Source organism: Tribolium madens, unplaced genomic scaffold, assembly GCF_015345945.1.
Source record: "Tribolium madens isolate multiple individuals breed KSU strain unplaced genomic scaffold, Tmad_KSU_1.1 Scaffold_96;HRSCAF=242;Tcas5.2_LG5, whole genome shotgun sequence".
NCBI lineage: Eukaryota > Metazoa > Arthropoda > Insecta > Coleoptera > Tenebrionidae > Tribolium > Tribolium madens.
Genome location: NW_025401068.1, coordinates 10,704,508 through 10,716,094, shown reverse-complemented (window position 1 = coordinate 10,716,094; position 11,587 = coordinate 10,704,508). Strand labels below are relative to the sequence as shown.

At 29.8% G+C, this 11,587-nt stretch overlaps 2 protein-coding genes across 5 annotated transcripts in view; both read left to right on the top strand.

The window, feature by feature from the left end:
* Window positions 1-4,017: 4,017 nt before the first annotated feature.
* On the top strand, window positions 4,018-9,849 carry LOC123013604 (GATA zinc finger domain-containing protein 14-like). 4 transcript variants are annotated; one of them, XM_044412234.1, is made up of 11 exons: window positions 4,018-4,064; window positions 4,150-4,304; window positions 4,389-4,520; window positions 4,643-4,747; window positions 4,801-4,872; window positions 4,950-5,099; window positions 5,171-5,257; window positions 5,312-5,455; window positions 5,618-5,743; window positions 5,905-5,982; window positions 6,074-9,849. In XM_044412234.1, exons 1-11 carry the CDS (start codon window positions 4,061-4,063, stop codon window positions 9,650-9,652), a joined length of 4,632 nt encoding a protein of 1,543 aa, XP_044268169.1. In that variant the 5' UTR covers window positions 4,018-4,060; the 3' UTR covers window positions 9,653-9,849. The 4 variants fall into 4 exon arrangements, with proteins under 4 accessions (XP_044268169.1, XP_044268168.1, XP_044268170.1 ...); XM_044412233.1 differs by having other exon boundaries at window positions 5,863-5,982; XM_044412235.1 differs by lacking the exon at window positions 6,074-9,849 and having other exon boundaries at window positions 5,863-6,047.
* Window positions 9,850-10,039: 190 nt separating this feature from the next.
* The window catches only part of LOC123013950, a 4,116-nt gene continuing 2,568 nt past the window's right edge, over window positions 10,040-11,587 (top strand). Inside the window, exons 1-3 of the mRNA XM_044412830.1 lie at window positions 10,040-10,199; window positions 10,248-10,532; window positions 10,581-10,865. Of these exons, the coding sequence (XP_044268765.1) occupies window positions 10,185-10,199; window positions 10,248-10,532; window positions 10,581-10,865 (585 nt within the window). The 5' untranslated portion in view covers window positions 10,040-10,184. The remainder of the gene's footprint in view (window positions 10,200-10,247; window positions 10,533-10,580; window positions 10,866-11,587) is intronic.

Here is an 11,587-nt window from a genome sequence, read left to right as displayed (position 1 = left end):
GTTTAGTGTTTTCATAATTTTATTGGTGTTATTTAACGAAGATTGCTTAAATTTATGTAAAAATTGAGTTCTCGATTTGCGTAATGTGGAGTCGTTTCTTAATAAATAGAGCGGCTTGTCACTACGAGAAATTAAATGAATTCCGAGGTTGTAGATATGTGAGGCAAGATTAATACCAGAAAACAAATTTGGAACCTTCTGTGCTTTAAATTCATACAAATGTAAAAAATTAATAGGTATTTAATAATCTTCAACCAAATGAAATAATGAAAGCCACTCAATCAGTTCACCATCGAGTTTTAAACATATCTGACATTTGTATTAATTATGGCATATCTTTATTGTATTTTTCCAAAACCTACGCGATTAACTATAAAAGCAAAAAACAACAACATGTTTTTCGTGATTATTTCAAAAACTGGAAGAGATAGGTATGAAACATGTTGATAAAAGTCCTTCTGCAATTGATGTACTTTTAATTGCCGTTGAGAAAATATTTTAAAAAATTGAGTTATAGGTGTTTGTTAATGATCATTTTCAAAAAAACATACTAGCCTTGCAATTTGACAGTTAATAATTTTAAAAATCTAGAAAACTCTTCGAACCTTTGGTCATCGAATGCAAAAAAAATATTTACTTATCGCAAAGGGTTCAAGAGCTGTGATGTTTTAAATGAACTTCTGCAAATGAAAATTTTGACCAAAAAATTGACATATGTCAAAAACTATGACAGATAAGTACTAACAACTAGGTACATTTTACCCAGATTAAAGAGGAGAATTCAAAAATGCAATAAAAATAAGGAGTTACGAAAGTTCAGCCATTTTGGAAATAATATATTTGAACTCAGACTGGTCGATTTGGGTTGTGTACAACATTTCTAATTGCTATCTGCCTTAGAAGTTAAAAAGTTTGTAATGTAGGCTCTAAACGAATCACCTTGTATACTATAAGTCCATCCATTATGATAAATTACACCCGGTATTTATCATAATTATAAATCTCGTCTGCGACTCGTTTTTTAAACTTTCCTATTGTGAATATGCTCCTAGAATAATATACTTTAAATAATGTGTGTGAAACAGTCGTTTTGCGCACTTAATATAAAAAAACAATTTTACATTTTTTTTTAATTTAAAAGCCAGTTTATCAAAATCAGATTAAAAAAATGACCTCGGATCTAAAAAATAAAGTAGATCTTGTTAACAGTTATGTTTTTTGTAATTAACAAAATTAAACATTTCAGGAAAAACCTGAAGTTTAAAAAAATATAATCTTCCCAAATCGAGTAGAAGTCAATCTGAATCCTCAGGTTTTTATTTTCACCTGAGAATGACCACTTTGTGGTTGAAACGCGTTGTGTTTGAAATAAAAGTTTGGTGTGACGGGTTTAATCGTGTTTTTGTTCATAATATTTGGTAGATTCTATATTTTCTTTCGTTTTAAGGTTTGTCTTTTTAACTTATATTATATGAGTAAATTTTGCCAATAAAAGCCACAAATAACATTAAATAGAGTTACAATTTAGGATACAGCTTCTTTGTTTCTTCTTCTAATAACCTGTAGCAAAAAAAAATTGTAAAATTATTTTTCCAACAGAAATAAATAGAGTCAAAGTGCAAAATTTTAACTCTCATAACTTCGAAATTTTTATAGATAATTTTTTTTACATTTTTTTCATGTTCCTGGTATCTTACCTTTTTCACTGGAGCGCGAGTTGTGGCGCACCCTGTATGTTTGTTTTCCAATTTCCACTGTTTATTACTTTACCTTCATTTGTTTTTTTTCATGTCTTTATTGTAATTTTTGTTATTTTTTGGGTTAAGTTAAATAGCTTTCAACTAAGCTTCGCCCTGCAGTATCATTATTTTTTATTTATTTATTTATTTTTTAATAAAAGTCTTATTATTATCATTAAACTTAATGAAATAACACAATAAAAAATAAAAATAACACTACATATGTATGTGACGAAACAAAATAAAAGATAAGTTTTTTATTTATTTTTATTGGGAATACCAAGTGAACAATCAATACTCCAAATTAATTGTATTAATTGTTTCCGATAAAGTGCCATTATTATAAGTTATTTATTATTGTAAAAATCCTCTTATCTTAATAAGATCATTTTTTATCTAAACAATATCTTTATTTAATTTCAATAATTTGGTACCTTAGAGGTATACATAAATACTAAATTTTGACTAAAGTTGTTTTTTTTTTGGAAATTTGAATTTATGTTTCCACTTTTTCATAAAGTTGTTTATTTGAATATCACTTTTTATTATAACATGTGGCAAATGGAACAAATGTACCAAAAACGAGCATATTTGCGACACGTAGCAAATTGTAACAATATTGCTACCCAACCCTGGCGGCGGGAATTATGATGTCATATGCCATAAGATACCCGGAAAAAAGAATTCCCTCAAATCATGTTTTCCGGAAGATTATGTAAACAATTTACGACAACCCAACACGATAATTTTTTTAATTGAAGATTATGATCTAAAAATGACCTCAAATTAAATAAAATTGTTTTTTAGCTAGTACTTTTTTTTAAATAAATTGTTAAAGTTGCGTTCCGAGCTCATTTTTTGAACTTAACCGAAGGGGTCGTTTCAAGCATTTGATCCTTGGAAAGCCCGGTTTTTTGTGCAGGTGCTTTGAGGTGGTCCCACATGGATCAAAAAATCCAATAGGAACTCAATTTCTTCTATTTTTAGTCCATTCGAAACCACTCCAAAGTACATACCTGCATAGAAATCAGGGATCTCCCATGATCAAATGCATGAAACGACCACTTCGGTTAAGTTCGGAAAATCTTCGTGATGAGCACGGAACGCAACTTTAACAATTTATTACAAAAAAAATACTGATTAAAAAACAATTTTATTTTATTAGAGGTACTTTTTAAATGATAATCTTTAATTAAAAAAATTATTATAATGGGTTGCCATTAAAAAGAAATTTGGAAAAATGTTATTCTAATTGTAGTTAGACTTTTATTAAAGTGAGAGTTTGGGAGGGGTTGGGGACGGGTAAAACATTTTTTCTGGGTTCGGTTGAAACAATATACCGGGTGTCCCAGGCAGGCTTGGATATAGGAAATTAACATGGAAAATTAGTTTTTATTTTTTTCCGGCTGCAGAAGTAACAGAAATAAAAATCTGATTGAAGGAGCTTGTAGTGGTCGAAAAGGGCTATCTTATTGACACTTTTGTCAATTTTCCAATTAATTTCCATTGGAGCGAAAACGGCCCTCGAAAAATCGAAATTTGAATTTGCCTGGTTAGCGTTACCCTCGATTTTTCGAGGGCATTTTTACCCAAATGGAGTTAATTGCAAAATCGACAAAAATGTTGATAAGACAGCCCTTTTCGAGAACTACAAGCTCCATAAATCAGATTTTCATTTCTGTTATAAAAAACCCATTAATAAAACTAATAAAAACTACTTTCCCATGTTAATTTCCTATATCCAAACCTGCCTGGGACAACCGGTATTATGCTATGCTATGGACGATATAAGCTAAATTGTTTCAACCGTACCCAGTCTACCCTAATCTTGGTTAGCCCCTTTAGAAAAATTTGAACATAAAAGTCAATGCATGACTGCTTTCGATTATGGCAAAAATTAATAAAGGACAAAAAAATTAATACTAGTTCCAAAAATGCACTGATTCACAAAATAACATGCCACAACTTCTTTATTTTTAAACAAGGTTGAACAGTGTATTGTGATCGTCTTCAATTGATTAAGCATGTATCCCAAAAAATAGATATAAGATATAACAATAAATTGTCTAACTTCGTAGTACAAAAAGTTTTGTCATATCTTTAAAAATAATGTTGCTATGGCTTAAAGCTATTGTATGTGTATAATCAAGATTGATAAATGAATTACAACAATGAATTGAAAATTGTTATCAAGATTTTACGATTATCAAAAAAATTATCAGAGTTTTATTAAAAAAAAAAATGTATCTGTATATCGTACGTAAGTATAAAACATTCACTATATACTCGTACATACATGTTACAGAGATGAATGAGAAAATATGTGTAAGTATACACTTATTATGCATTTATTTCATTAATTTAGTTTAAACTGTAAGTACAAAATTGTTTAATCAAATTATCGATTTAGACAAATCAGAAAATTCTGAAAACTTTGAAGATATCGTTTACCGCCACCACCAGCATTCAACTGTTGTAAACGATGGTTATTCACCAAACAGGAACTCTTTTAATAGCACAACAATAAACCAAAACGATTATGAAAATAAACTGAATAGGAATAAGGTATGTGTACCAGAGTCAAGTAACAAAAAAAGTGAAAAATATAAAAAAAATATAATAAATTCAAGCAATTAATTTTATTTTAAGAGTCGCTCTGTATATATACCGCGCACAAATTATGAAAATACACCAAGTAACACATCTTTACATCGAAACCGCAGTTTAAAGGACCTTCAAATATATAGTAATATTTGGCAAAATCCTATTATTAACAGAGAGGTAAGTTTTTTCTCATAGAAATAGGAACTAAATTCGTTACAAATTTATTTAACAAAATGTACAAAAAAAAACGAAACTGCTTTTTTTAAAACAGTTATTAAAAATATACACAACTTTTTTAGAATTCGGTACACAATTTACGCAGTCTTTTTGAAAATTCAATTACGCACGCCCCGAGAGAAAAGAAGCATGTGCAAGAAGCTAGAATGAGAATACCCTTAATAAATGTGAGATTTTACCATATATATCTGCACAATTAGTTAAGTTACTTATTTTATAGAAAAACCAGGTACAGAAAAACCGAAGTTTCTTTGAAAATTTATCTTCAACTAATGACAGTTATCTTGAAAATGTACGTAGTTTACAAAACACATTTCTAAACTAGGTGTATTTATTTTTATTATTATTATTTATTTTATTTTCACACAGAAGCACAAGAAATATGATGTACTGCAATCAAAAGTTTTATCTCAAAATACTAAAGAGAAAAAAGAAAATGATAATTCCAACTCCTTTAGTTACACAAACAGAAACACTCTTCCAAGAACTTTACATCTAGGTGATTACGATTGTAAAGAGGTAAGTTTAAAAATAATTACTCGCAGTTTGTTCAAAAAAATACTGCAGTGTAAAAAATAAACAATTTTTAGACACAGAAACAAGCACAACTAATTGATGGCTCGAAAACAACAAACGTAAACCATAAAGCGCCAAAAAAAGTTAATAATATTTATAGGGTAGGTAATCTAAATAAATTGTGAAAAAATAAAATATATTTTTTTTAATTATAGACTCTTAGCACCAGTCCATCGGGTCTACCAAATAAAGGAGGACAATCATTCGATAATAATAACTTGCCTATCAACAAAAGCACTTATTATTTAGAAATTAAAAACAAAGATAAAAAAGTCGAAAACAAAGGATTTCAAAATAAGGTAACTCAGTTTTTTATACGATATTTACCGTAATTTAGTAAACCATAGCCTAATTTATTATTAATTATTACTAATATTACTCTAACGTTATAAATTCATTATTTTATTTGCCGTTTCACAAAAATAAATGCGTTAAAAATGCGAATTTTTCTAAATTTGCAGGCAAAAAATGATAACGAACAAGAAATTACAAAACCTCAGCCTTCCTTTCTTGCTAATAGATACTTTGATAAATCACAGAACAAGAACAAGGAAAATGATAACCGAAAAAAGAAATCGTCAGGTGAAGTAAGTTCTAATTTTAATAATAATAATAAAGATGAAGGGTCTTTTTTTGAATTCTAAATACAACTCAAGAGGCTCACTAATCACCAACTACTACTTTGAAGTTTTTTAATTTATTTCAGATTATAACTCCAGTATTGTTAACAAATAATCAAAATTTTCAGAAAAATGAAAACACTGTTAACAAGTTTGATAACAGCAGTGGTACAACCGACTTTCAAAAAATACGCATTAACAAAAGGGTAAGTTTAACTTTATAACAGAGCAGAAATTTTTTACTTTAAATCACGCCATATTACAAATGCTTCATGACATATTTTTATTTTCTTTTAGTTTTTTAAAAAGAAACCTGAAACAAATGACTTAGGACGTACGTTTGAAGATTTAACTGCAGCCGATTTAATATTAAATTTTGTTTGTGATGAGAAAATTAAAAATTTTCACCTTTCTTCTAATGATACAGATTTTGGCATTTTCGATGACGTAGTTTTCACTACAGAGTCTTCAGAGTTTCCGATTCGTACATACTTAATGCAATTAAAATATTCCAATAAACATAATGTACTCTCAAAAAATAGTCTTACTGGAAAAAAAAGTCAAGGTAAAGAAAACAGTGGAAATTTCAGTTTGCCCAAATATTGTAAAGAGTACCAAAAGCTAAAAAATAAATTAGAAAATTTTACAGCAGTTCTGTGTACAAATCGAAAATTTAATTGCAAAGATAATGAAAAAATTACTGTTTACGATGAAAGTGGTGAAATAATTGTAAGAATTAAAAGATGCAAAATAGATCTATCGGCTCTTTTATTCAAGAGAAATAACAACGAAGAATGTAATTGTTACAAATTCGAAGTGGAAACACCATCAAATTCAGACAACATAAGAAAATATATTGAATTTTTTCAAAATTTTTTTCTTATAACAGATCAAATGGATGTTTCCAAACTTCGAAACAATTTGTGGCAAACATTTCAACAAAATATATCTAATGATAATGAAGCGTTTCAAAAATATTTAAACTTTATTTCGCAATGGAGTGAAAACGCTGGTTTGAAAAATAAACTCAACAAAACATTAATACAGCAAGTTATTGCTGAACACTTGTTAACACCCTATATACATTTTTATTCCTTTAATAAGACAGGTGAAATTAGTAAAAGACTAAATTTGCTTAAACAAGCAATTTGTTTGTTTAAAGTAACAGTAATTAATAAAGATTATTGTCATGAAATAAACTCAATGTGGCAAGATGCAAAGTCCGAGTTGTTATCTTCAAAAAATCTTAAAACGAACCTAAATTGTTATCAAATTTGTTCCAAAATAGATCTAAATGATTTAAGCAATGAAGAGTTGACAAAATTGTTATGGCATTTAGGTAAAATTCCATTAATGATCGACAATCAAAAAAACGCTTTAGATGCAATAAAATTGTGTGAACATGCAAATGTAAGTTTTATTTTATTTAATCCAATATCGTATCGTGGATTTGATACATTTGAAAACGTGAATATTTTAAAATATAAATCACATGAAATTTATAGCAACATTTTGAGACACCTTAGTTGTAAATTACAAAACAGAACAATTTTGTTGGAAACGCTTGTAAGTAACTACGAAAATGTAGCAAAATGTCTAAGTCCAAGTGATCTTATGTCAATGATAAAACAAACATTTGAAATTGGTGAACCAGCCGAGGTCTTACCACCTTCGTATATCACACGATTTTTACAAAAAATTATTATACATCCAGATTTTCTGAACAACTGTGATGAGAACACTCGCATACTTATAAGTTGCTACAAGGAAAATAATGATGTAATTAAAGACACAATTTCAAAATTCAAATTATTTAACATTAACAAAGAGGAATTATCTAAGAAAAGTGCAAAAAACAAAACAATTTTTATAAGTGAAATGGAGTGTTCCCACGACCAGTTTGAAAAAATTTGTAATCTTGATAAAAAATATGAATGTCATCAACTTAGACTCGACCCCAATGACGGATTAGAGTGGGTAAAAAGTAGCAAGAGTATCAACGACATTTCTAAATTTCAATTACCGGGTCAATATTTTATTTCAGAAAAAGATTTATTTGTCTATGAACAAGACAATAACATTAATATCATTTGTGATGAGCCAGGAATTGGTAAAACTTCTTTGATGAAAAGTGCCAAAAATTATAGTGGTTCGCCTGAATATTGGACCATTTTTATAACAGCAAGGAACCTTTTTACATATTTTCTGAAAAACAAAGACAATATACGAGAATTTAAAGAGTATATTGTGCAACAAACAAGTTCCAATATTCACTCAAATATTTTAGAGTCATTTATGAAAAAGAAACGTGTCAGACTTATTTGGGATGGTCTAGATGAAGTTTCTGACAAAAATCTTGAGTACATAATTCATATTATTTCAGAACTTTCTCAACAAAACTTCCAGCAGTGGATAACAGCGCGAACCAATTTAAAATATAAACTTGAAACCGAATTCAATGTTTGTTCGAGAACAATAAAAACTTTTAATGAAAAAGACCAAGAAGACTATATTCAAAGTCGTGTTAAATATACATCAGAAAGTTTACGTCAATCACTATTGCAAAACAGAAAAAATATACAATTACTTTGGAATAATGAATTCTTAGGAATTCCTTTGCAAATGTTTATATTGACAGAGTTGTTACTCCAAGATTCAAAAAAATATAGTTTTTTATTTGAAGAAACGTTTACAGTAACAGTTTTGTTTGAACACTTTGTTAATACAAAATTAGATTTTGTGTTTAAAGATAAAGAGTTATACCCTAAAAATGACGTCGAACATCAAATCTTTCTGGAATCAAAGGCTACACAAATTGATATTTATGAAAAAATTGCCGCAAAAATGTATGTAGACATTGAAACAAATGAATTTCATGTTTCAAATTTTCTGACAAAACTTACATCTAAAAAAGATGAGTTCGGAATTATATTAAGAATAACACCAGATAATAAACCAGAATTTTTTCATTCGTCATTTCAGGAATATTTTACAGCGTCTTACTTAGTCAAAAATTTACACCGCATCAACGAGTTCCGTGATGTAATTTTTAACAATCGGGGTGTTCGGTATTTTTTTGATTTAATTTTAGCGAAAAATTCTACACCACACATTGCAGTTTTGTATAAAAATAAAAATCTTTTGGAGCGATATATTCGCACAGATCGTCAAGCACTCAGTCAAGCAAAAGACGAAGGTGGTCGAAATTTGTTGCATTTGGCCTGCTCGTGGGGCCAAACATTTTTGCCTTTAAGAGTTAAAAATTCAGATGTTTTTGAAATTGATGACAAAATTATGTTTTGGCACAACTTGAAAGACAACTCATCCGAAAACATTAATATTTTAAAAAGTGTACAAAATATTTGTGACCCTTTAGAGAAAGATAAGCTGTTTAATTTAGACGCGTTTGGTTACTCTTGTGAAGCACATTGTTTTCTATCATTTGCGTTATTACAAAATAAAAGTAAAATTGACTTAGAGAAATATAAAAAAGAGATAGGTAATTTCGAAAGTTATGTTTTTTCCATCTTATATTACGCTATAAGGCTAGACTGCGCCAATGTATTTGATAACTTTGAAGAAATTCCTCTTGTCAAAAGCATGCATTTTAATGCTTCTCTTTTGTATTTAGCAGTTTGGTATAATAGTGTTAATTGTTTAGAAAAAATGTTATCAAATTCAAATGATAATCCCTATATAGAAATTATAAAAAAAAGCACTGAGCCTTTGTTAATAGCTGCTATTGATAAAAGTTATACTAAATGTCTTAATATTTTACTTGCACATGGGGCTAATTTAAAATCTGAAAAAGACAACAGTCCTGAAAAATTAAAATGGCAATCAAAGACCACAAAACGCAATATGACAATTCATTAATTTACTTCTTTATTTAATAATAGTTTAGTAAAATACCATTTTTTTTATATATACTGCATAACGTAATTTTATATGTGTTATTGCTTTAGGAATATAACAATAACAAAACTTTTATATTTTAAAGGTCAATTTTTTCAAATTCTAAACCCTACTTTACTAGGAACCAAAACATCAGACCATAACGACTAACCGTGAAGGTTACATTCAGACATTTACTCCAATCTAATTACTCTACAAATCGACTACTTATTAAATAATCAGGTTATTAATGTATGATAATTAACCAAATTATTGCATAAAATTGATCTCTTTACCGTGAAAACTACAAAGAAAGTCTCTTTACCATAACCTTAACAACTATTAGGTCAACAATTGACTCGGTTTTACAAAACATTAAATTAAGAAACAAGCACTTGGCAATGTACTGTTTGTTATAAAAATTCGTATAAAAACTAATAACTCGAGGTCTCTCACAATGCTCAGATTCTTATAAATATCGAAAGAAAAATTCAAGCTGGCAGTACCGATCAAAATGTGCGCCGTTAAAGTGAGTACCAAAAAGTACTTTTCCTCTCGAAATCAACAATTTTTGCAGGTCTCAATATTTCTCTTAGCTTGTGCTTGTGTTTCTGAAGCCTTGTATCTCAAGTACCCTGAAGAAGCCACTTCGTTCGTGGAAAAAGAAACAGTACCGATCTATGAGAAAGCCGTGGTACCAGCAGTGCCACTGTACGGAAAAGCCCTATATGGAAAACCAATAGTACCAATCTACGGGAAAGCAGAAGTACCGCTGTATGAAAAACCGATAGTACCACTACCGCTATATGAAAAACCAATAGTACCACTCTACGAAAAAGCACCTTTATATGAAGGCGGCTACGTAAGTACCAAACCCTTCCCAACTGCCATAAACTCAATGGTACTTTAGGCGTACCCCAAGTACCAATACAGTTACGGAGTGCATGACCCCCACACCGGCGACCATAAAGCCCAAGAAGAAATCCGTGAAGGTGATGTAGTCAAAGGTTCATATTCGCTTGCCGAACCTGATGGTACCATCAGGGTGGTTAAGTACACAGCCGATGATCTTAATGGGTTCAATGCGGTTGTGAGCAAGGAAGGACATGCAGTACATCCGGTTCCGGTTGTCTACAAGAAACCTTACATTGTTCCGGTGAAGCCGTACCTCGCCGAACCCATTTATGGGCACTATTAAGTTTAAGTTGAAGTTGTTCATCTCAACACGAAATAAAAAAGTACCAAAGCGATTTTTTTTGTTTCAATCAACTGAAAAAAAAATTGAGTTTGTAGTCCGATCAAATTAGTCATAAAAATAGTGGTCGAATAACGAAAATTCCGACAGAGCTAAATTTTGGTGGAGATCTTGAGTACACCATTAGGAATAAAGTGTCAAAAAAGTTATTCGGGGTCAAAAGTCAAAATTATCTACAAAAATGGTCCTTATACTTTTTTTTCTAAGAATCACCTTTCCTGAGATATCGCGATTCTAAAAGTTGAAGGAGTCACGTCCTACATGATATGCACATACAGAGTGCGCCAGAACTCGCGCCCCAAAGAAAAATGCTATGTAGGGTAAGGTACAGTCGAACAAAGTGAAAATGACGCTTCAATAAACCAGCCCCTGCTGTGGATGCCGACCCTTCTAACCGCAAGCAGGCAAGATCGTAAATTAACAGATTGCAAACTTGACGTAGTTTCAAGATAAATTCCTTTAGGAGCCGGTTTACAGAAAGCGAAATGAAAATTTAGTTCAATTATTAAACTAATTAGAATTAAGTCGCCATTTATTTTGCATTGACAAAAGTCAAATGTAATTTTTTTAATGAAAAATTTAACAAACCATTTCTTGAAAAAAATTAGGCTGACATTGACGAAAAAACAAATCATTATTTATTTAACATTTTTTTAACTGTT

Bases quoted from the DNA above. Each gene is read 5' to 3' on its own strand.
- LOC123013604 (XM_044412233.1), top strand. The intron at 4,305-4,388 runs GTATGTGTACCA...TTTTATTTTAAG, and splicing joins ATAAACTGAATAGGAATAAG to AGTCGCTCTGTATATATACC. The intron at 5,744-5,862 runs GTAAGTTCTAAT...AATTTATTTCAG, and splicing joins AAAAGAAATCGTCAGGTGAA to ATTATAACTCCAGTATTGTT.